General features: G+C 50.9%; 9 protein-coding genes across 9 annotated transcripts; 4 read left to right on the top strand and 5 right to left on the bottom strand.

Moving 5' to 3' along the window:
* Nucleotides 1-867: 867 nt before the first annotated feature.
* On the bottom strand, nt 868-2,095 carry K444DRAFT_114746 (uncharacterized protein). The gene is made up of 3 exons (XM_024870351.1): nt 1,651-2,095; nt 1,098-1,464; nt 868-994 (listed from the first exon to the last, which is right to left on the bottom strand). The coding sequence occupies exons 1-3, from the start codon at nt 1,744-1,746 to the stop codon at nt 978-980; spliced, it is 480 nt and encodes a 159-aa protein (XP_024743279.1). The 5' UTR covers nt 1,747-2,095; the 3' UTR covers nt 868-977.
* A 3,780-nt stretch (nt 2,096-5,875) lies between these two features.
* Nucleotides 5,876-7,422, top strand: K444DRAFT_639563 (uncharacterized protein; the record flags this gene model as incomplete). Its single annotated transcript, XM_024884394.1, has 3 exons — nt 5,876-5,890; nt 5,963-6,522; nt 6,654-7,422. 3 exons carry the CDS (start codon nt 5,876-5,878, stop codon nt 7,420-7,422), a joined length of 1,344 nt encoding a protein of 447 aa, XP_024743278.1.
* A 535-nt stretch (nt 7,423-7,957) lies between these two features.
* K444DRAFT_606651 (uncharacterized protein) lies at nt 7,958-9,429 on the top strand. The gene is made up of 3 exons (XM_024879033.1): nt 7,958-8,260; nt 8,309-8,390; nt 8,439-9,429. Exons 1-3 carry the CDS (start codon nt 8,022-8,024, stop codon nt 9,114-9,116), a joined length of 999 nt encoding a protein of 332 aa, XP_024743277.1. The 5' UTR covers nt 7,958-8,021; the 3' UTR covers nt 9,117-9,429.
* A 321-nt stretch (nt 9,430-9,750) lies between these two features.
* On the top strand, nt 9,751-13,048 carry K444DRAFT_579527 (uncharacterized protein). Its single transcript, XM_024877666.1, has 4 exons — nt 9,751-10,715; nt 10,878-11,308; nt 11,394-12,353; nt 12,405-13,048. Exons 1-4 carry the CDS (start codon nt 9,896-9,898, stop codon nt 12,546-12,548), a joined length of 2,355 nt encoding a protein of 784 aa, XP_024743276.1. The 5' UTR covers nt 9,751-9,895; the 3' UTR covers nt 12,549-13,048.
* Nucleotides 13,049-13,622: 574 nt separating this feature from the next.
* K444DRAFT_649556 (uncharacterized protein) lies at nt 13,623-15,774 on the bottom strand (the record flags this gene model as incomplete). Its single annotated transcript, XM_024885582.1, has 4 exons — nt 15,432-15,774; nt 15,160-15,363; nt 15,025-15,109; nt 13,623-14,965 (listed from the first exon to the last, which is right to left on the bottom strand). The coding sequence occupies exons 1-4, from the start codon at nt 15,579-15,581 to the stop codon at nt 13,623-13,625; spliced, it is 1,782 nt and encodes a 593-aa protein (XP_024743275.1). The 5' UTR covers nt 15,582-15,774.
* Nucleotides 15,775-16,722: 948 nt separating this feature from the next.
* On the bottom strand, nt 16,723-18,102 carry K444DRAFT_114515 (uncharacterized protein). Its single transcript, XM_024870349.1, has 2 exons — nt 17,920-18,102; nt 16,723-17,847 (listed from the first exon to the last, which is right to left on the bottom strand). The coding sequence occupies exons 1-2, from the start codon at nt 17,951-17,953 to the stop codon at nt 17,147-17,149; spliced, it is 735 nt and encodes a 244-aa protein (XP_024743274.1). The 5' UTR covers nt 17,954-18,102; the 3' UTR covers nt 16,723-17,146.
* K444DRAFT_114532 (uncharacterized protein) lies at nt 17,901-19,587 on the bottom strand. The gene has a single exon (XM_024870350.1). It carries the CDS (start codon nt 19,284-19,286, stop codon nt 18,252-18,254), a length of 1,035 nt encoding a protein of 344 aa, XP_024743273.1. The 5' UTR covers nt 19,287-19,587; the 3' UTR covers nt 17,901-18,251.
* Nucleotides 19,588-19,887: 300 nt separating this feature from the next.
* On the top strand, nt 19,888-20,428 carry K444DRAFT_517080 (uncharacterized protein; the record flags this gene model as incomplete). The annotated part of the gene is made up of 3 exons (XM_024873741.1): nt 19,888-20,068; nt 20,128-20,276; nt 20,324-20,428. The coding sequence occupies 3 exons, from the start codon at nt 19,888-19,890 to the stop codon at nt 20,426-20,428; spliced, it is 435 nt and encodes a 144-aa protein (XP_024743272.1).
* Nucleotides 20,429-20,641: 213 nt separating this feature from the next.
* K444DRAFT_623880 (60S ribosomal protein L24) lies at nt 20,642-21,426 on the bottom strand (the record flags this gene model as incomplete). Its single annotated transcript, XM_024882333.1, has 3 exons — nt 20,642-21,088; nt 21,145-21,256; nt 21,422-21,426. 3 exons carry the CDS (start codon nt 21,424-21,426, stop codon nt 20,642-20,644), a joined length of 564 nt encoding a protein of 187 aa, XP_024743271.1.
* Between the last annotated feature and the right edge of the window lie 265 nt (nt 21,427-21,691).

Genomic DNA, 21,691 nt, shown 5'->3' with positions numbered 1-21,691 from the left:
TGATGATAAGATAAGGGGGCATTATTCCTTGCTTGACATTTTGCATTTTTTTATTTTTAGCATACATTGAGCCTTCTCTTTCCATGCTTATCAGGGCCTCTTCTACTTGTAACTTGTATCAATGTTGAGGTACGTGCCTTTTCAGACAACCATCACTTCAACCAGGGCTCACAATTGTTGTTATTGAAATCTTGACCTCTTTTATTAAATGTGCTTCCCTCATACCTTACACTCGCTGTGTTGCCTCTGCTGACGTAACAATTGTGTACTCTTCCATTCTAGCATACTTAGTCCCACCGCAGCTCGCATGCCGTTATCCAAGCACCGCTCAACTTAGATTGCTACTCGTATATCGGAGAACAGAACTCAATTCATTTCCAATGCTCTTAAGTTCTGGAGTATTGACATTGCTCCCAGTTGAATGTTCAACTTGACTTGGGTCATTGTCCCTTTTCTGCTCGGCACATTCCTGCAGTCGAGCTTGTGTGAAACATGTTGATGAACACTTGTGATGCCTGCTGCTGGACTACGTGACCTATAAATATATCTTAAACTACTAACAGTATCCGTGCACAGCTTGACTTGCGTATTAGGAAAATATTACACTTGAAGGATGCAGATGCGATGAGACTGCAGATATGTAATATAGTATTCCCGGTGAAGCTCCTCTTATCGATCGAAGAACTAAGTTCACTATCTAGTTGTGTACTCTTATGCTCCAGGTATTTGGAAATAGCAATAGACGAGATAGGCACCATTTTTTAATAGTAAACCCATTTTGATGATGTTGATTCTCTACAACTTGCATGTTTCAAATCCTCGGACCCTCCATATCCAGTTCACTCAGCTTTCAAAACCAGGCAGGTCTCATCCATTATCCAACACCAAAAAGGACACGCAAATAACCCCAGCATCCAACCCAAATCCTCAAACTCCAAAATCAAAAGCGACCATCGACAGCCATCCCTGCCTCTAATTCATCTCATAACTCCCCCCCACAACCCCGCCGTAAGCCCTCGCCGGCCTCGCCAACCCAGCCTCCACATCCCGCTCAACCCTCCTCTCCATCTCCGCCCTAACTCTCTCTCCCTCTTCCCTCCTCGCCCTCTCCTCCGCCTCGAAATCCGTATAATTCCCTGCTCCCCCCCTTCCCCCCTTATACGTGGGTTTACTCCCCCCAAGGACTCTTTTCGAAACCCCTATGCCGGGTCGACTGGCGGAGTGCGATGGTGCAGGGGAAGAGGAAGGCGAGGAGGGGCCGGCTTCGGTGGACGAGGGAGAGGAGGGTGTGATCGATGTTGGGTCCGGGAGCGACATTTGGGTGAGGCCGGAGGAGGTGAGGTCGGTGGGTTTGAGCCAGTTTCCTGCGCCGCCCCGGCCGGTGTGTAGGTATTCGGGCGCTATTTGAGAGGCAGAGATGGCGCGGGTTAGGTCTGCTGTTGAGGGAGGGAGGGCTTCGGGGTCCTAAGGATGGTTGTTAGCTCGTCTTTTGTGTGTGAAGATGTAAACATGGGTGATGTGACAAGGCTGAGAATGTCGCCCGTGCAAGTTGTATAGTTGAAAAGAAGAGCAACAGGATCAAGGTCCAAAATGAAGTGTAAATCTGGAAATTGACGTGTTTTCAAAAGGGAGAAACAAAAGGGGTCATACAACGGCTTTCCCCTTCCCCTTGACATCCTCGACGTCCTTCTTGCTGTAAAAGTTCCCCGCTCCCCCCCTCCCCACCTTCTTATACGGCTCGGACATGTTTCTCTTCTTCTCACGGACTTGATATATTTTAGAGTTTCAAAGGAGTGTTAGTTTGTGGAGAACGTCCATGGAGGCATGATGTCGTGTGAGTAGTTTGTAAAATGGATTAGATATGCGGTGGAGCTTATCATCGTGGCTTGCTTTTTCTGGCCCTGAGTCTTGGCGTGGGCTGTCGCATCTTTTCTCTCCCTCGTATAATTTCTTATTTTCATCCCACCAGGAACCGACAGATTTTTCATCGGTGCTTAGCGAAGGATCCCCAGAGTCTTCATTCCTTGAGAGGACATCCTACTTCCCGATATTGCTTTTGAGAATCTGAGATGGTCCGGAGGAGTAACGCCGGTTTCGGGCGGGGTTTGTTTCTAGAAGAGGTTTTTTGCCTTTGCGGAATAGAAAGTCAATGGGAGTGTGTTCTGTGACACACGCCCGGTACAAATGTCTCGTAAATGTTGCAGCGTGTTCTGCCTCAGTACGACGGTGAATTCCCGTTCACGTCATCTGGCTGGGCAGCTCAGCAGGTTCAGGTCCAGTGATCTCAGACGCGTCATGAGAACCATGATGACAGCTATGACTTGAAGAGGTTTTGTAATTCTACTCTCCGTGTCTCTGAATAATCCGAGGGACGAATGCAATACGTACACTCCTGGAGACGTTAAACTAAATCCTTTCGAAGGTTCGGTTCCAGACTCTGTGCGGTCACGTGGATAAATCTTCTCTGCGCTTTCGGGGCCCAGGAGTGAGGGTGTGCCTTTCGGGTGTACCCCTGGCCCGAAAGGCAAAAATTAAGGGCCGGATGTCCCGGACACTACGGTAGGAAGGGAGCGAAGTTGGTTCTTTCTCCACGTTGAACGTCACCGTGGATTCCTTGAAATCAGACCAAGCCACGCGCACAGTGGCAATTTTGTATTTCTACGAAGTCCGCATACAGTCCAGTATACACGCTTGGGTTGCGATAACAAGTGCACAGCCACCAATCTGGCATCTTGGCATCTCGCTGTTCCCAACGAAGGTGTTCAAGTTGACGTGGAAGAGGGACTTTCGGTCCTCGCGTGTTTATGATGTGACCTTGATTTGCTTCCTTCCCACTCCTGAAGTTACTGTACTCAGTGTACTCTGTTGAACCGAGCATTTTCGGCCCGTCCTCGTCGTACCTTGCAAATCGCGGTAAGGCGGCGCCCGTGGCGTCCAGCGAGGGATTAATCGTGTCTCAGGGAGGCCCTGTCGACCAGACACCATCCTCCCACCCTGGCGTGCTAATGCAGGTCACGATGGCCCCTCCTCTGACGAATGTCAAGGAAGGATGCCTGCTAAAAAAGATGTTTCAGGAAAACAATCTTCAGATAAACTTGTTACCATAGTACTCTACCGCAGAACTTTCTGGCGCTGACGGCTGAATTGAGAAATCGGCTCAAGAAAAACAATGCTCCGAGGCTATACTTTGTGCTAGTAGACGAGCGCCGATCTCCTCCATCATCTCCACGAGCCCTACCGTATCTCCAGCACGGGCTACCCTTGAGCCTTGAACTCTTGAGCCCTTGAGCCCTTGAGCCCTTGGACAGGCTCGATCGGACTCCCGTGATAAGTAAGCATGTCCACGATCCGAGCAACAATTTGTTTGCATGGACCAGGGCGTGCCAACATCAGAGGTTGACCTGCATTGGATACATCCGGGCCCGCCACGGCCTTTTACTTCGATCCCCCTCTTGTTTGCACTCGCAGTTCCCGCCAGAAAACGCCGTACTCACCGTGGTGCAATTCCTCCCACTGGGGATTTTGTGCCGTTCAAATGGCTGGCAGGCAGGCGTCGCTGGCCACCTCGGCGTGCAGGTTCCAATCAACGTGAAGGCCACATCTCCCCGCTTTGAGCATTGCTGCAGCCGCCGTGGGAAGCGCCCCATTTGAGGCCTGATCGGCCTACCCGCGACAAAATAATTCTGTGGAGCGCACCGGTGATGGGCTTGTCAGATCGGTGTCCTCCAATTTTGATTTTGGGCATCTTGGACGAATGAAATGTCCATGAGCTTGAGTGTGAGCAACGCTGATCAGGCAAATAAGCAGCGCTGATCCTGCGGACTCCGTCCGAAAAGTCGAGCAGACCAAAGCCTAGAACCTGGAACACTGGAATCTAGACATCGAGACATCGAGACATCTAGACAGCCGCGGGAGGCGTGCCAGACTCAACAAAGGTGTGCATCCATAGGCTATTTAAGAGGCGGCACCCGCCAGGAACGGGCACCATGCGAGCAGGAGATAGATTGATACACCAGATCGTAGTTTTTTCCCCGTACCTTACGGCGGAGCTGGCAGGCCTGCTAGGCTGTCAGCGAGTTCTTCGCCCAGTTGCAGGCTTTCGTGAGGGCGTGCAACAATCAATATTGATTCCACCACATGTTCGCCGAGCAGTCGATGTGGCCAGGAAGCCGCGCTCTTGACAAGGGATTTCCTCCTGGATGGTCACTCTACCGTATCTGATCCACACCAGGGCCTGCCGCCGATGAATCCGATGGTTGCAATTGCGACATGGCCGACATGCGCTCCTGGGGGGACTGGAGCAGTGGAGCCAGCTCGTCGGGCGGCAGATGGCGCTTCTTCCCTCGCACTTGCACTCCCACTTCCACTCCCACTCGCACGCCTGGTTTGGAGAAGGAAGGCGGCAGCCAGCCAGCCAGCCAGCCAGCCATACAGCAGCGGCAGCCATACTGTGGTACAGCCATACAGCAGCCATACCGTGGTACAGCGCGACCCCCGGCCTGTGGCCTTCCTTCCTTCGCTCCCTGCCTGCGCTCCCTTCCCAATCCTTGGTCATGTGGCTGGCTCGGCTGCCGCCACTGAGCAGTGAACACCCTCCCAGCCTGGGCCAGCCTGCCCCCAATGGGCGTGATCCTTCCAGGGTGCCCAAAGACAGCGGAGCAGCTGCCCTGTGACACAGATCATTGGCTGCGAGACTGCGCTGTTTTGGAGAATCACGAGGGGGCCCCGATGCGGCCTAGTGCACTCGCCATTCTACCCCGGGCCTGGCCTGGGTGTCTCGATTTCGCAACGACGGCGTTCTTTTGACATGGCCCACGGGGGGCGAGTGGCCGTGTGCTGCCAAAATTGCGAACAAAAGACGCTGCCGCTGCCGCTGCCGCTGCCACTGCCACTGCCTCTGTGGAAGGTCACTGACGAGGTCGACACTTTCCTGGACGAGGTTTTAAGCAGTGACGCACCTGGCCGATGTCTTGAAAAAACGCAAGAAATCATTCTTGAGACCCGTCTAAAGTAAACACACACTTCGGTTCAAACCCCGAACCGAACTGCACTGCGCTGCGGCGCTCTAGAACTTGGGTGTGGTTCACTACATTAAATCTCTCGCCCCTCCTCCCCTCCCCCTCCCCCTCCCCCCTCTGCCCCTCTGCCCCTCCCCACGCAAGCGATCGTAATTGGCACTTGCCTGCCCTGGCTGTGGGCGCACCTGCCCTGTCTTGGTCCGCTTCGGTTTGTGTCCTCAGTCCTGGGCGGGCCGCGAGCGAGCGAACCATCTCCAAACCAACTCGCTCCCTCAACTCCAGAAACTCCCAACTTTTTTCCCACTCCCTTGCACTTCGCTCCGCTCTGCACCCTCACACTGCACTGCACTTTCTTTCTATTTCTGCCACAGCATCACGATTCCATTGACGTACGACCCGACTCACGACCCCTCTGCACGCATTGATCGAGGGCTTTGCTGCTTATTCGATTTGTGCTCAGCCTACCTTCACTGCCCATCCGCCTTCGAAACCCCGCTGCTTTCGCGTCTCACATCCCCCCCAGTACCACTCGCCGCAGCCCGCCCATTCCATGTGCGACAATTGAATAAATTTTGTTTCGCAACCTGCCTGCTTTCAATTCCAACTTTCCAACAATTCCACCAAATTCTCGAACATCTCTCGCTATTTGCACCAGCAAGTCAACTCTCAAGGGTCATCTATCCATCCATCCACCTACAGCTTCGGTTCTCGCTTGCTTATGCAGGTAGCTTGAGCTTCGATATTAACCTTCCGAAACCTCCACCCACATTGCTGTCGATCACTTTCTCGGCCCTCATATTGTAGCTTCTCCGAGCTTCGAGGATTGAGGGCCGTCTTCATCAAAATATTCCAGAAACATGGCTTCTTCCAAGGTCGGTCTTACCTCAGTCCTGGACTGGGTGGGTGTATTTTTAGATCTCTGCTGATCACAGACAAATTTCCAGGAAATCCAACATTCCTCCAGGCCTCTGAGCCAACACCGCCTGTCAATGTCTACATACTCTGGCTCCCTTCCTAAATCCCATTCACGAAATCATTCACACTCGGTATCTTCGGGCTCTCTTATCACAAGCCACAGGGTGACACGGCGGAAGAGTGTGTCCTCGAATGCCAGTAATGTCGCAGCCATGGTAGCCGCAGTCAGGGACGCTGGAGATACCACCTTGGGCATGCCAATTACTAATCGCCGAAATACAATGTCGAAGAACGCCTCGGCCAGGTCTGCGGCTCTTGGTAGTCTTCCGTCACCACCCGCGAGCTTGCCAGGACACAGGATTCGATTGACCTCAACTGGTAAATCGGACAGGAGCGAGAGCGCCATTGACGACGAGCAGAATGATGAAATGGATGACGATGAAGAGACGGCATTCAAACAGTCCCGTATGAGACGAGCTAGCGAAGGTCAACACTTGATGAAGGACGGCAAAAAATCCAACGGCAGTGAACTCAAATGTGGGACGTGTGGCAAGGGATATAAGCATTCGAGCTGTTTGTCTAAGCATTTGTTCGTGCCCACCTTCCTTCCCTGCGTGGTCCATCTGAGCTTCGCTGTTGCACTGTCCGTGGGGGGTAAAAATCATAAAAGACCGCTGTGCGAGCTTTTGGAAGAACATTGTTAATTAACACTTGCTGCAGATGGGAACACACGCCTGAATGGTCTTACACTTCCAAATTGCTTATTTCTAAGCACCAGCAAGTCCAACTTTTGGAAGCAGCCTCAGTGCTACTGACGATGAACGAAGACGGCACAACTCCACCCGACTCTGCAAAGGATTTCCAAAGCGACCAGGATTCGGCGAGTCCTGCTGCATCAGGCTCTTCCGAACAGCATGATGGCACGAGCTCCGCGGACACGACCCCTCCACCACAAGCTGACATTTTCAATACCTACAGCAGCGGCAGACAACACAAGCGGTACAGCAGTGGGCACACGTTTTCGCGTAGTTATCAATCAGCGCCATCGGCAAACCTTCTTGCTGGAGGTAGTGTGCCCAATGGATCCGGGTTTGGCCATTATCGTCAACCTAGTGGCGAGCGTCGTCCGTTGAGCTCGGGCATCAGTCGCAGCAATCAAGAGGATGAAGGCCTCGCCGCGGCCGTCGAGCTTCTCTCATGCAGCTTCGGATCGACCGGCACACCCAGAACTGTGCCAGTCACTCTCCCTCTCGATGCTCCTCCAGTGCCTCTCATCCCTACTCAATATTTGAGCCAGTCCAACTTTTCTGGTTCGACCCTGACTCCAAGCCAACACCCTCGCCAGACTGAGAGTTACACCCGCAACCGAGTCGAGCTTGACGGCGATATTAAGATGGAAAATGAGTCCGTTGCTGATGATGACGAAGATTACGATCGACGAAGATCTGACGAGGACGATGACGGAGTATTCGGTCGGATGGAGGAATGATATCTCCTCGAGATGGATGCATTTCCTATGTAGTATCTGATATATAAATCCGGCGAGCAATGTCTCCGTGGGGCTTTCAACACCGAGACGTGGACTTGGCAGTAGATTTCCACGTTCGAGGTTAAAGTTGAACTATCGCGTCGAGCACAACGCCATAACAGTGGTTATGTTTCCAAATGCCATATAGCACGATATCTGTCAATGTATGAAACATGGTGATGAACAAATGTGATCTTCTCTTTCGTGACTTGCCAGCTGCTGGAATAGGTGACCTATGAGCGCATTGTAAACATACTGAAGTATTCGTGCACAGCTTGACTTGCGTATCAGCGACTGGCCGATACATTTGAAGAACGTAAATACAATGAGACTGGAGATAGATGTGGCGTTGAAGAAGGGAGAAGGTCTGAGAGTCGGTGAAGAAATTTACAAGCTTCCTTTTCTTCTTGGTTTGCATGGGTAGGTGGGTTGCTGAGCGACAGGCCAAGCTACGTCACCGCTTTAAAGCTCTCGATGGGTAAACATCGCGAGCTTCAGTCCACAACCAAACCTCATGTTGCAAATTCCACCATTCTCCTTACTGCACTCGCACATCCACCATGCCGGTGTTAAGAGGGAAATTTAGTGAAAAGGCGACAGCTGTTGTTCAGCAAGATGATGCAGTTATCCGTCCCTCGAAGATACCTCCATTGCTCCGGCTTCCCCTGCTAGTACTGCTGAGCTTAACGTTCTCGTCGATGCTTTACTCCTTTACTTCAAGTCAAACAGCAGATCTAGCGAGCGTGTCGAGGAGTTTGGATCAATGGTGGCAAGTTGGCGCGTTAGTCGGGTGGAGAATGTGAGTTACGCTCCATCCATTGCTGGGCATCAGCTTAAGGTATTGTAGATTTGAGCTTGGTCTGGGCTGGTATGGAAATTATGATGGCTATGACCTGGCAGCTTTAACTCTGCTATCTCATGGTCCTCCAGTAAGGCATCTCCCTTACGCCCAAAGTTCTCTATTAACTCTGGTACAGCTCTACCTGCTTAGCACATTCTATGAGATCCGGCCCGTTGCAGTCCTCCTCTCTCTCGCAATCGACATAACTACAACATACATCCCTTTCAGACTTCTCCGCCCTCTGTCACTGGCACACTCAACGTCAGATACAAGATACTGGGTGAAGGTCCCCAACAACGAAATCCTGTCATCGACATCCATCCAGATTTATGCCACGATTCTCGCAGGCGCAATCTACGCTGTCACCCTCTACACAGCATATGCATTTTTCCTGCCAGTTTGGCTTGCCACATACTTCTCGAATATCCCGACTGTTGCACCAGCACATGCCGCAACACCCATCTCGCTCTTCCCTCTCACCATATTCCTGGGACTAGCTGCAAAATGTTTCATATTCACACCTTCGGTGGCAGCTGAGCCTTCTCTTGCGGATGCTAAAAAGGCAGCTTTCAATCCAGCGACTGCGAACCTCGGAGAACATGTGGTGTATAATGTGTGGGGCTATAGCAAGAGGACAAAGGTTGTCATTACGAGAACGGCTGCTTTGATGCTTGTTACAGGGGTCAACACATTTGTACAGGCGTTTTTCATGATTGAGGGTGTTGAGGCTAAAGGAGCAGTCGGGTTCTCTTTGGTATGGCTTGTTGCCAGTGGCATAACAGGAGCCGCGCTAGGCGCTGTTTGTGCTATTTGAGCTATTTGAGCTTTTTGAAATAGACGGTGAATGTGGATGGCGGAGTTTAGTGTGAGATTTGATGTTGTTTGAAAAAGACTCTAGTTTAGATTCGGGATGTGCTTGGTTTCTTTACATTCCGGGCTGGGGTTTTGTTTTGTCCTCTTTGGGACAAGGGAGTTATGGCTGGAGGCATGCTACATTTGTGGGATGATTCACGGAGCGAGACAGGGTAAGGGAAAATAGTATGAAGAATGCTCTAAGCGAGAGATATATATCAAAACAGTTATTTGCATTCACTTTTGCGGCGGTGCAGAGCATCTCATCAAACGGACCATAACGTCGATGTACGCAGTGTACTTCAATACTTGACGGGTAAAGCCACTTGAAACACATCTGGAAGGCGCGATCACGCGCTCTGCCGCGCTTGTTTTTGGAAGGAACCTCTTTAAGATTATCAACATCGAGGCCGCCCCTTACTCCCCAACATCATAACTATCGTCCGCGGGACGTGAAACATGGCTTTTGCGATGGCCAGCGATGCTTCTAGACGGTAAGATTCACCTTCCCATGTTCTTATCGAAAATTCACGTGCTCTGAGGCTCTGGGCCGCTAGCAGGGATTCGTTCTAGCGCTGGGCCTGAGAATTCGCGTTACCGACCGCGTCTCCGCACAGAAGAATTGCATTTCACTGACATGGTGTCTGTAGATGGCTCGATGATGGGTCATTATCTTGCCGTATAAAGCTTCCTCCATCTCAAACCGAAGCGTCCAGATCGGCACAAGACAGCACCCAGGAGATGGCCCCATCCGCCTCGATGGACGTCGCCCTCGAAACCACCTCTCCCAGCTCCCGGCGGAAGGGCAAGATTGCTGAAGCTCTTCAATCGATGTCCAACAGTATGGAACCACTCGATTTACCTACTGATCCAGAGAGCCATGCCGTCGTGACTGATTTCCTCGACTTCACTGAATACCTCCCTTCCGATTTGTGCCGCTCATTGACTCTCATCGGCAACCTCGACCAAACATACTGTGACGCCTCCTCCAAGGTCAACGAGCTCACCCGGATATACGGCGAGCTTCCGAACCGTCCTACAGATGGAAAGCCGGAGCAGCTCCGCGCAGAGATCTCCGAGAATCTGGCGCAAGCATTCAGTTCCCGCACACTCTCGTTGGCAGAGGCGAATCGCATGGCTGAGAACGTGGACCGCCATTACAATCGAGCGAAGACGATTCTGCTCAAGCTCCAAGAATCGCTTGCGAACTTCCCACCCTCTCGACAGCCAAGTCCAGTTCCCCAGAAAGCGAAGGCCCCGAAAATCACTCTGACCTTGGGAGGTAGTGCATCAGCAGAACACCAACCACGGCCACGCCAACCTCGAGCTCCTCGCATTACCGTCCCAGGTGAGGTTCTTGCTCCATATGAGGTTGATTATTATTCGTTTGGCTCTGATAGCGAGGATTATGACTCCTATGACGAGCCTCTCACTCCACGGGATGGAACACCAGGTCGGTCGCTTGGTTCTGGCAAGATCAGGTTGAAGCTATCGAAGAAGAAGGACAAGGGTCCTAAGCCACCCCGCGGTCCTCGACCACCTGGGGTCATGGGCACAAATGGTAAGCTTATTTCACTACCTAACAGCTTTGTTTTGTTTGAGAGCTCAGATCCCCAGAGCATCGTGGGAGCCGCCATATTTATTTAATTTGGGAGCTTGGCTTCTCAACTTCTCAGCCCCCTCCTTGACAGTCAGGAAACTTCCATGCTAAGTCGATGGTTAGTTCATAGCGCAGTCGCTGGTATATCAACAAGCAATGCTCTAGCGAAGCTCAAGCCACCGCCAGCTGATGCTGTGAAAGGGGACGAGCATCTTCCCTGGTTGCAATTGAATGCATGGGAGCTAGCACATCTTAGGAAGAGGATGAAGAAGAATGCAATTTGGAGCCCAAGTGATACCATGATTGCACGCGAGCTGAAGATGCTCGGTCGTGGCATTGAAGCATATCGAGCAGCAAAGGCTAAAGCTGAAGCTGCAGGAGAACCATTCGATCAACCACAACCACCGCAACTTAGGGGCGAGACAGTTCATGCCGAGGGAGCCATCAGTGTCGAGGCCTTACGTCTAGAGGAACCTCAACTCAGCAATCGCGGCATGAAGTTGAATGAAGCCAAGAAATTGAAGAAGGAGAACCAAGCAAAAGAGCTTGCCAAGGTAAGTACCAGAAACCTCCTTTGGGAGCGTCTTGGAAACTTGCGCTCTCCCGTCGACTATGCAATTACTAACTCCATTGGAACAGCAGGCCGCTGAAGAAGCTGAGGAGTCTGCTCGGAAGATGGCTGCAGCAGCTCACGCAATGAGAGGTCTCTTCGGCAAGCCTCCGAACATGGACGACAAGAAAGCATTTGCCAAGACACCAAGCAAAGCTCCAGCCAAGAAACGCAAACGAGAGTCCCCCGCCCCTGAAGGTGAAGCTGAGAAGCCTGCTGAAGGAGAGGCATCACCTGTGAAGCCAACGAAGCCACCGTTCAAGAGAAGCAAAACAGAGACACCAGTACCTGCACCACTACCAATTTCAACAAAGCAAGCATCTCCATTAACCCAGGCCGAATCTGCTCCATCGATTGCCTCGGAGACAGTCGTGACTCCCCTTGACGGACCCTCTGATCTGCTTGCTGTTCCCGCTCCTCTTCCGTCTCCAAAGAAGTCTTCAACTCCAATCTTACCACCTACTAAAGAATCGAGAAAGCCTGCAAGGAAGGATGTTAAGAAGCCAGTTGTCGAAACTGCGACTAATACCCGGCCTCGGCGGACCTCTGCTGCTGCCACTCCAGCTCCTGTGGAGGAACCACTTCCGCTCAAACGACCGACTTCTTCTCGTAGCAAAGCAGCTAGCCTTGAGCCAGCCGGCCCCACAGCAACAGCCACAATCGACCGACCCCGCCGTGCCAGTACTGCTCGCAACACTCCAGCCCCTGAACCTCGCCAACCAAGCAAGCGTACAAAACGCCCGGCGCCTGGAGTCGTTACCGCAGGCTCTGAAGGCTCTGCTGCAGTCAGTGTCGGTAAGCGAAGCGCTGCAACGCGTAAGAAGGCCGGCACAAAGAAGGAAAAGAAAGACGGCCGTGAAGGAAGCGCAGCTCAAGAGATCTATGATGAGGTTGATGACGAGGGTAACATCATTGACCCTGATGAGCCTCGATACTGCTTGTGTAATCGCGTAAGCTTTGGCACAATGATTGGCTGCGAGAACAACGATGTAAGTTTATCTTTTCTCTTTTTGATAAGGAAGATGCTAACCTCTATCAAGTGTGAGAAAGAATGGTTTCACCTTGAGTGTGTTGGCCTGGAAGAGATCCCGCCTAGAACAACGAAATGGTACTGCCCTGACTGCAGAGTCACGCTCGGCATCGGCGAGAAGGGAGAGGTCAATGCCAGAGGCAAGAAGAAATAAATGCTCTCTTTGTTATTGGAGTTTTGGCATTGGAGTTATGGGGCATGGACCTATGGCTGGAACTGGAGCTTATCGCATCTTCTGGTGCTGGGGTATGGGCATGGATGAGCAATCGAATTGTATGAGTATGTTTTTGGTAACTGTTACTACTTTTGTATCTTGACCACCAGCATCACCCAAGGGACTAGCATAGCATACAGAGAGAATCACGCCTGAGGGCTTTGCGAATTGAGAATATCTTTTCAAAGTTTTTATCCTCTATCTTCTACCTTTATATATATACTTGCCTTTGATTAGTTGGTTGATTTGCTTCACTTGAGGTCTTTGATACGATCGTCTCAAGGTTCTCATGCTCTATGAGCTTACAAGCTTCCTGGAATCTTCACCGAATGCTTCCACCACGTGGTCTGCATGAGGCTGGTAGGAATATTGAGAAGATACTATCGAATCAAAAGTAAATCATGGCACTAAGCCATGTCAAAAAACCACCACGTGCTGGGATTGATAAATAACTCCACCCAGAATTGAATGATCAAGGCCCTGTTGCTCCTCCTCGACGACGCCAAATTGTGTGTATGATTGGTCCTCCTTGAAGGCACTAAAATTGCAGTGCTTTCCCTCACGGGGCTGGTGAAAGCTGTGTGCGACCTCGAATAGAAGGTATGCCGAGGCACACTTCTGCAAGGAACACTAATTGCACTGCAATTTTAGCGTCGTCAAGAGGCTCGATCTCCCTAATTTGAAATGGAGTGCACCAATCAAATTCGGTGTAACGAGTACAGTGCAAAGTGGATCAGTATGCGTACCTAGCACTGCAATTTTAGCGCTGTTCAGGTGGAATCGTGACCCTGACGGACTTGCTATGCAACTGACTTCACATTCGTTTTGCAGCAGATTTGTTTATTTATCAAGTTTATTCAGCAAGTGGTATTTTTGATTCTTGTAAAACAACGAATGAGCAAGCAAGAGACCGACTGTCTCAGCAATCAAGTCATAAAAACGCAGAGCCATACACCATTTCTTATCGTGTCAGTCATCCGTGAACGCCATGCAAAATTCATTAATCGTCAACCCCTAGTCGTCATCAGCCCGGAGAGTAGGATACAAATTCTCGGAGCTCTTGTGTGTATTGGTCTTCTCCTCAGTACCACCCATCGAGGTATCCTCGTCGTCTTCATACTCCTTACGCTCAAGCTTGGCGGAAATGAACTTGCGGAGGGCCTCGATGAGGCGGATGTTCTCGATCCAGGCCTCCTCAGCACGATCGCGCGCAGAATCACCACTCTCGGAGTGGGCACCTGGGGAGCTGACGCCAGAGAGCGCGGGGTCGATGTTGTTTGAAACCTCGGACCGGACGGTCATCGGTTGGGGAGTAGCATCCTTTGGTGACGGGGTAGCAGAGTCATCCGAAACATCCATCATGTCGGTGCTACGGGGTGGGTTAGCACTTCGTTGGAGCATGCCTCCTGAGTAGCGGCGGCGGGGATCGCTATCGAAGCTGGGCCCAAGGGTGGAGGTTGGTGCGGTTGTGGAGTGAGGCGCGTAGCCCATTGAGACAGCGGGAAGACTTGGATATGCTGCTGAGGTAGTGGAGCTGTGTCTTTGTGTCGGGGACATTCCGTGGGAAGAAACAGGAGAGTGACCAGAAGTGTAAGAGACCGAGCTTGAAGGCGGCGTCAATGCTGGAGTGCCCGAAGACGTAGATTGCGCGGAGTGGGTTGCCATCATAGGAGCTCCAGAGACATGATTGTTCAAGTGGTTGAGATTGTTGATGGCTGTCTGTGGTGGAGAGTGGCTTTGGCGGAAGTTGATGGCTGAGTGTGTGTAGTGAGCACCCGGTTGTTGAATGCCAGCAGCTGCAGCCGCGTTGGAGCTCTCATACACAGTGGCTTGCATCTGCTCCAAGAACTGGTCGATGTTCATCAAGTCATTCTTGGTCCTCAAGTTTGGCAGTGGCAGAGCATATTGGTGTTGAGGCATGTGACCGTGGTGACCACCACCGCCGCCGCCGCCATGTCCGTGGCCATCGACAGAAACCAGAGAAGGCCCGGCGGAAATGTAATCGGTCGGAATAGCGCCGCCATGGATGGGAATGTTTTGCAGAGCAACCAATCGTTGTCCGACTTGTTGGTAGGAAGAAGCATCAATACGGTTGCGTTTGAGGTCGCCAAAGAAATCGTTCAAGGCATCGTAGTTACGCTTTCTGGAATCGAACGCAGCATGTTGGCCAACTTCACCACCATGGCTGACAGGGTAATAGACGGGGCCGTAGGAAGGTTGCTGCTGAGGAGCATAGTAGCCGGGATGGGTTTGGTGGTGGGAAGTGGCATAGCCGCCGCCACCACTAGGGTGCATATGGGTACTTTGATCATAGTAGCCGCCACCATTTGCTGCAAGGTTTTGCAGGTCAGCAATCACTGTTTTCTTCGTCAGATGTGGGTATGTAGGGGCACCACCATTGTGTTGCTTCACATACCTTTGCCACCTCTGTATCCGGAGCCCTGGCCAGGGTGTCCGTGCTGTTCAGGGGAGCGAAGGAGAACGGAGTCATCGGCGTGTGTCTATATTTGGTCATTTGGCGATTCTTGAGGGGAAGCCTGCAAAGACATACCTTGACATGCTTCTTCAAGTCCTGTGGACGCTTGAATGCCTTTCCACAGAAGTCACATTTGTGAGGCTTCAATGGGACATGGACGCGGATGTGAGAAGTGATGTGGTCACGTTTGACAGTGGTAGTGCGGCAGGAGTTCCATCCACAGGTCAAGTTCAGGTTGTTTGTGCTCTTTCGTCCGACGTGCTTCTCACAGATATGGTCCTGGACGAGAGTTAGATCAATTCATCCGCGGAGAGGCGAAATTAAGTATTGGGAAGAATTGGACATACAAAGAGAGCCTCAGCGGAGGTGCATCGTTCGGAGCACTTGTCCCATTGGCAGGCCAAGTTATCATCAGCCGCAATGCTCTGTCTGGCTGCGTCGGCGGCAGCGGCAGCAGGCGCAGCGTCTTGCTGCTGTTCCTGAGCGGGGGCAGACATGGTGGAGGGGGCGTTGAGGGAGCGCCAATCAACAATCAATTCGGCTACGTAGCGTGGCACTACGCGTGCAATAGCGGCGATCAGTCGATACTCGAGGCTTGATGTTCTTCGATATTCACGTCTGAAAGCCGTCAAAACAAAGAGGTCCTGTAAGAGGAGAATGGGTTTGTAAACACGCTCAGATCGAGGCCCGGGAAAGGGCGAGAGCTTGTCTTTACTTGTACCCAGAAGAGCGGAACTGAAAGTCTTGGCATCACTAGATTCCACCTCTAGCGCCTTGGCATAAAGTCTTGGCGCAGGAAGAGCGCGGCCCCGAGAGAGCAAGTGCGTGCGTCTAGCCGGCGACCTCGGAGATCTTGGCAAGAGATAGGCAGAGACCGGCACCGAATAAGGCATCAATGCGCTCGAGTGAGTCGAGTCACATCGAGGGTGCACGCATCTCGCAGCGTCTTGGCAAAAACTCTCGGCGCCAACACAGCCCCTTCTGCCCCTTCTGGCCTGGCTCGCGATCTGCGCATGACTGGCTGACACGCTCTTGGCGAGCAAGATGGCGCTCGCGGAAAAGTCTAGGCACCAAGAGAATGCGCTCCGATGGCCAAGCACGGGGGTTCTTGGCCGTGGCCGAACTCATTCAGCTCACGTAACAGGATATTTCACCAATTCGCCCCCCTACTGGCACGAGAGCAGAAAAGGAAAAACATTGGGTGGCCTGTTTTGAGTTGACGTTCTATCCAAGCACTCGATCAGAGTCCGTTTGAGGTTTATTTTGGTCGTGCAGTCTATTCTTCGGACTCGGACTGGTGACCGGGAGCTTCAGGCGTCTCCCAGCGACAGATATCAACCTGGATGAAGGCATATATACACGCCAATCTTACAAATGGAGGCGAGCCATTCTGGCTGGATGAAGAGCGGACTCGTTTCAATACGCTGATATCTGCCGAGCCAAGAGTTCCTATTTCCGCGCCCGCCTGATTACGACGTCTCGCACGCCCAGCCCTTGGCCGACACCCTCCTCCGCCCCAAGAAATTCCACCCGGATCCCGCAACCGCCGGGAGTCTTGGAAGGTGTTCGTGTGATTGTTCAATAGTCAATACAAGGTGTGTAAGCCGTGAGAAAAAGGAGGCGTCTTAGGTGTAGGGGGGTTGGCACAAAGGGTAAGAAAAGGGTGCTGACCAGAACATGAACGAAGCCAGACAATGGAGAGAGTACGTTAGATAGTTTGCTGGATCAATCCAGAAAGCCACCCAATCTGCGCCTAATTGTTTTGAATTATTAAGAGAGGTAACAATTTCAATGTCCAACTTTGACTTCGAACAATGTATATGGTGGTGAGCTTTCAAAGTACTACAACTCCAGGAAACATTCGAAGAGGAATTATTTAAAGTGTCTGATATGACTTGGACAATGTCTTTATAGATAACTTCCAATGTTCGAGAACTCGAAGGATCATTCGAAGCTTTTCCTTAACTTCAATGTCTGCCTAAAGACTTGGACGACTTCTCTACGTTGGTATTCTTCCAATCTTCTACCCACTCCAGTACAATCTAAATGTTTCCCTCCACGATCACTCTCTGGCCGTAAATATTCTATCAATTTTTTCAGCTTTATGCCACATCAAAAACTCCTCTCCACTTGCTGGACATCTCTTGAAGTAAAGAATCCTGTGCTCGGGAATGAACAAATCGTCCGTCGTGTCTGTTGCCCAAAAAGCTACAGGCTTTTCCTGTGGCACAACGGTATGCCTGTCTAAGTATCCGACCTTGTACTCATCGATATTGAATGTTGGATCATGCCTCAGACGGCTCAAGACAGCTCTTGCCGGGCGGAGTCTTTTAGGAGTTGTGTGGCTTTCCTCGCTGCTAGGTTGTTCCCTGCTTTTCTGATGTTTCGAAGTTCTCTGAGGCTTGTCGAGACCGTCATCAAGCTTAGCCATGTAGCTTTTCTCCCGGTCAACCGCTAATTCTGGACGTGGCCAAGTCCGGGGACAAAGGATCAGGTTTTCGTCGTTGAAATCATTCGCTGTCATGTAGGCTGTCTTGATGGAGCAATCATCCTTTGGAATCACGGTGTTGTTCGCCACTGTCTGGAGGTCCCATGTGCTCGCGATCCGCCTATCTGATTCTGATTCTTTAAAACGTCGGAGTCCCAAAATGTAGGAGCCGGCCCAGTAGCCACCCTCAGAATCCCGACTATCGCGTTCAAGATCCAATAATCGGTGTGGGTAAAGACACACTTCATCAGGTCTGGGGTCTGTAGTTTCGAGACCTGTACTCTGTCAATATGGCTCACAATGTTCCACAATACGCAGGGTAATGTGTATTAGGATGGAGCACTAACGTTCTTTTAGCTTGCTTAGCCTGTGCTCCACCATGGAGAGCCATTTGCCACATTCGAGGTCAGAACTGCCCCAATATATCAAGCTGACCTATCAAGTTTTATTAGTACAATGAGCGGACCAGGCTCCCAGTAGACAGCAAAGGCGGCATCAATTACCAATGTCCTTGGTCAAGCTGGACATTGGAAATAGACGACATTTAAATGTTCTAGAACTTCCTGGACATAGGAGGAGGTAGACCTTGAAAGTGCAATATCAAATGTGTACATTTAGAGAGGAGGTATTTGCAATGTCCAGCTTAACTTAGGACATTAAAAATGGACGCCGCTTTCTGTCACAAGGAGGAAGGCATACTGACCTGAATGTACAACGGCATTTGGAGGTTTGAGTGTACAGAACCATCCTCAGCTTTCTGAAGGACTATCGATAGCTGAGCTGGTCGGCATTCCGTATCGATCGTGGGAAGAGGCTGTGGATATGGGGGTAGAGAAAGCACTTTTTCATTGAGGTTCTGGAAAATGTCCGAAACGTTGTGGTACATTGAAAATACCGGGTTCTCCAGGTTCGCGGGGTACTCGGGTTTCAGTCCTCGCCTTAGCGCTGCTCTTTCGGTTTTTATGTCGAGGAGCTCCTGGGGATCCATTATCTTGATAAGTCCTTGAATGGAGAGTGTTCGAGTAGAGGTGAGTCGATGATTTGGAGTATATATTCCTCGAGCGATGGTCCAGGCTCGAAGGTAATGAAAGGACGCTCTTTGGTAGCGCTTGCTGAAGAATGCTCGTTTTTTCGTGTCGCGCTTTATGCCTTCCACGATTTTCTGTGTATGGCCATCCGCCTCCCGTACGGTCTCGTCTGAAACATTGAGGATTCCAGGGCATTTGCGAACCAAATTCTCGCAGCAAACGTAATGGAGGTGGAAGTTATGGCCCTCAAAGTTGAACCAAAAGGAACTTGTCTCAACCTGGTACACCATGAACTTGCCGCCGTCATCTTGGACCTTGATTACCGCCTCCCAGAAAATATCGACGTATCTCTCGACGGAGATCGTCCCAAAAGCTACACATTGTAAATCTTCATTGGTGGCTGTGAGCTGCATAGCATGACTTCCGGATGGCAACAGACTGACAAGAGGCAGGGCGTCAGCCCGGGCTGCTTGCGCGCTAATACTTTGGGGGTCTTCATCATCTTCGAATGCTTCGTTTGGGCGCTTTTCGAGTAGAGTTCTTAGATGCTGGAATGCGGCGTCGACACTATTCCACCACTCCTCATTGGGCATATTGTAGTTCTCTTCGAGGTGTTTCATCAGTCGATTCGAGTCCTGCTGCGCTGGTGAAAGAGAGAGCTTGGCTATCAGGTTCGTGTCCGCCATTGCTAATGAGATCAAAGCTCGGATTGTGGAGGGGTTTGAAATATACGTCGCGGACGCTGCCAGCGAGAAGGGAAAATGGATCAATTAAATCAATGAATGCGCGAATGCTTTGACAGTGCTTGGATATCGAAAACGCAAAAGACGTGGAAATTTATTGGTTGAAGAAAGAAACGGAGCGTCGACTTCGAAGCTTTTGACTCATCGCCGAGCGTGAATCGTTTGTGGAAAGAGCCTTCAATGTTCAAATGAGCCTTGCTGGTGAGTCAGGGTATTGTGGCGGAGCCCAGTAATTAATCTCGCCAGGGAGACAGACTCAGTTAAATCGCACTTGCTCATGGGAAGGAGAGGTACTTCTTAATGCATCCTTCGCGGGTTCTCTAGTGCCACAATCAAAGGAAGAAGTTGTGTGTTTTTGAGGGAGATGAACGCAGCACCCGAAGAGCTCGGCTCGGGATTGCGGATCTTCAAAACTTGACCCACTACCCCTCCCACAGTTTCTCCGCAATGACATTCATTCTATTGAAAACATCGCAATTGATTCCGTCTAGATATAACAATCTTCCAGTCCTTCTCACGAAGCATCGTTCTCAAGATAAAAATCATGGCTCATTCATATAAATCCGAATATCCACCTGGAGTGCAGACAGATGATGGCATCAAAGCCTTCTTCGAGGAGTTTTATAAGACAAGCGACACCCCAGATGCTCATGAAAAATACGCGGATTCATTCACGGGAGATGCTACCTTGATTATGGCAAGCAAGAAGGGAGTTGGAAGAGAAGGTACCGAGCACCACCACTCCTATACCTACAGTTTGAATACGATTCTGATACTGCTGAAGAGATCCTCCAAATCAGAAAAGGTGCCTGGGCAGTAGTTGCTTCAAGAAAGCACACTATCCACAAGATATTCCCATTTGGCTCTGGTTCTAGCGAAGTCATGTTGTATGGTGTTGTTGCATACACCTTGAAAGATGGGAGGAAAACAGACGTAAGTTCTCCTGCTGCTTTGAGCCTGTAGCTTGCTGATGGCAATAGGTTGAGTGGGGTGCCAGAGCAAACTTGGTACAAAATGGAGGGAAGTGGAAGCTGCACTTTTATCAGGTGTATCTTGACAGTGCTGCGACACAGAATGCCAAATAGATACAACTCAGGCCTAGAGAGGACCTGACGCCTGTAAATACACTGTTCTGAGAATTCTTCCTTCCTGGGCCGAGGCTTGATGTCAACCACAATAACTCTCCCGGTCCATATGTGTGAAAATCATCTATTCTGTATGTGCGTGCAACCTGACCAACGCCTTTTGAAAAGCCCACAACGCCAGTCCCTGCATCAATATGAAGCACATACACACTCTCAATCCACATCCATCTCATCCTCCACCCCACCATCAACCAACACTTTCCGTCTCTGCTTCATCTTGCCAAACACCTTGCTCTTCTCCCTCTCCAACGGCAACTCCTCGACCTCCGCACCATTCTCTTCCAGCGCCGCCCTCTCACTAGCCCTCACCTTCGGCAACAAGTGCTGATTCTCTGCAACCAGCTTCCTGTTCGCTTCCCGCTCTCTCTCCTTATTACCCGCCATCCGCTTCTTGTAGAACACCCTCTCGCGCTTCTGTCTGATCTCGCTGACTCTCGCAATCGCCTTGAGTGTCTTCTCCATATCATTGCGGTTGTAGCGGGTGGGGACGTTGCGGCGGGCGGCGAAGTTGAGTGTGCTGTCCACCACCATTTCTTTGCCAGCAGACTTGCGGAAGGCTTTGGTCCACTTGAGCTTGCGAGGATTGCGTTTCATCTTGAACTGTTTTAAACGTCAGTATGGAAATCGAGGGCTCAGGGGGCTGGGATTGATCATACGTTCTTGTGGCATTTGCTGCGGCAGAATCTGAAGAGTCGTGCATCGTTCCGGACAAAGGTAATTCCCTTCGATGGGTAGCAAGGCTGCGAGCAGAAGTAGCACGTCTCGATCCTAATGAGCAGTCAGTATAATGCCAATTTTACTTGTTAAAGACCGAAGGTTTTGCGACTCTCGAGTGTCTCCAAGTTGAGTGTGGGGGGGCCATCTGGGGGCCCACTGCTCGGGGAAGACACTTGAATGACAGTCTGCTGGACTTGGCAGGAAGTATTGACATACCTCATCTTGACCTCTTTGCTCTGACTTGAGTCTTCAACCAGGAACAGGAATTGTTCAACCTCCCTTCTCGACTTCAAGAAATTTTGACTTTGTCGCTTATCAAAAAGATTGCAGCGGGGCCGGAACAATGTTTCACCGATGCGATCCCGACCAAAGCAGTCAAATTTATCGATCTTTCGACTGACAGGAGGAAAGACAACAATCAATCCATCAATCACATTGACGTAACATATACATCCGAAGACTGTCCCCGGACCACTGCCTATTTAA

This window comes from Hyaloscypha bicolor (assembly GCF_002865645.1).
Source record: "Hyaloscypha bicolor E unplaced genomic scaffold K444scaffold_13, whole genome shotgun sequence".
In the NCBI taxonomy this organism is placed as follows: Eukaryota; Fungi; Ascomycota; class Leotiomycetes; order Helotiales; family Hyaloscyphaceae; genus Hyaloscypha; species Hyaloscypha bicolor.
The sequence above is the reverse complement of the archived record's forward strand: the minus strand, read 5'-3'. Positions and strand labels throughout refer to the sequence as shown.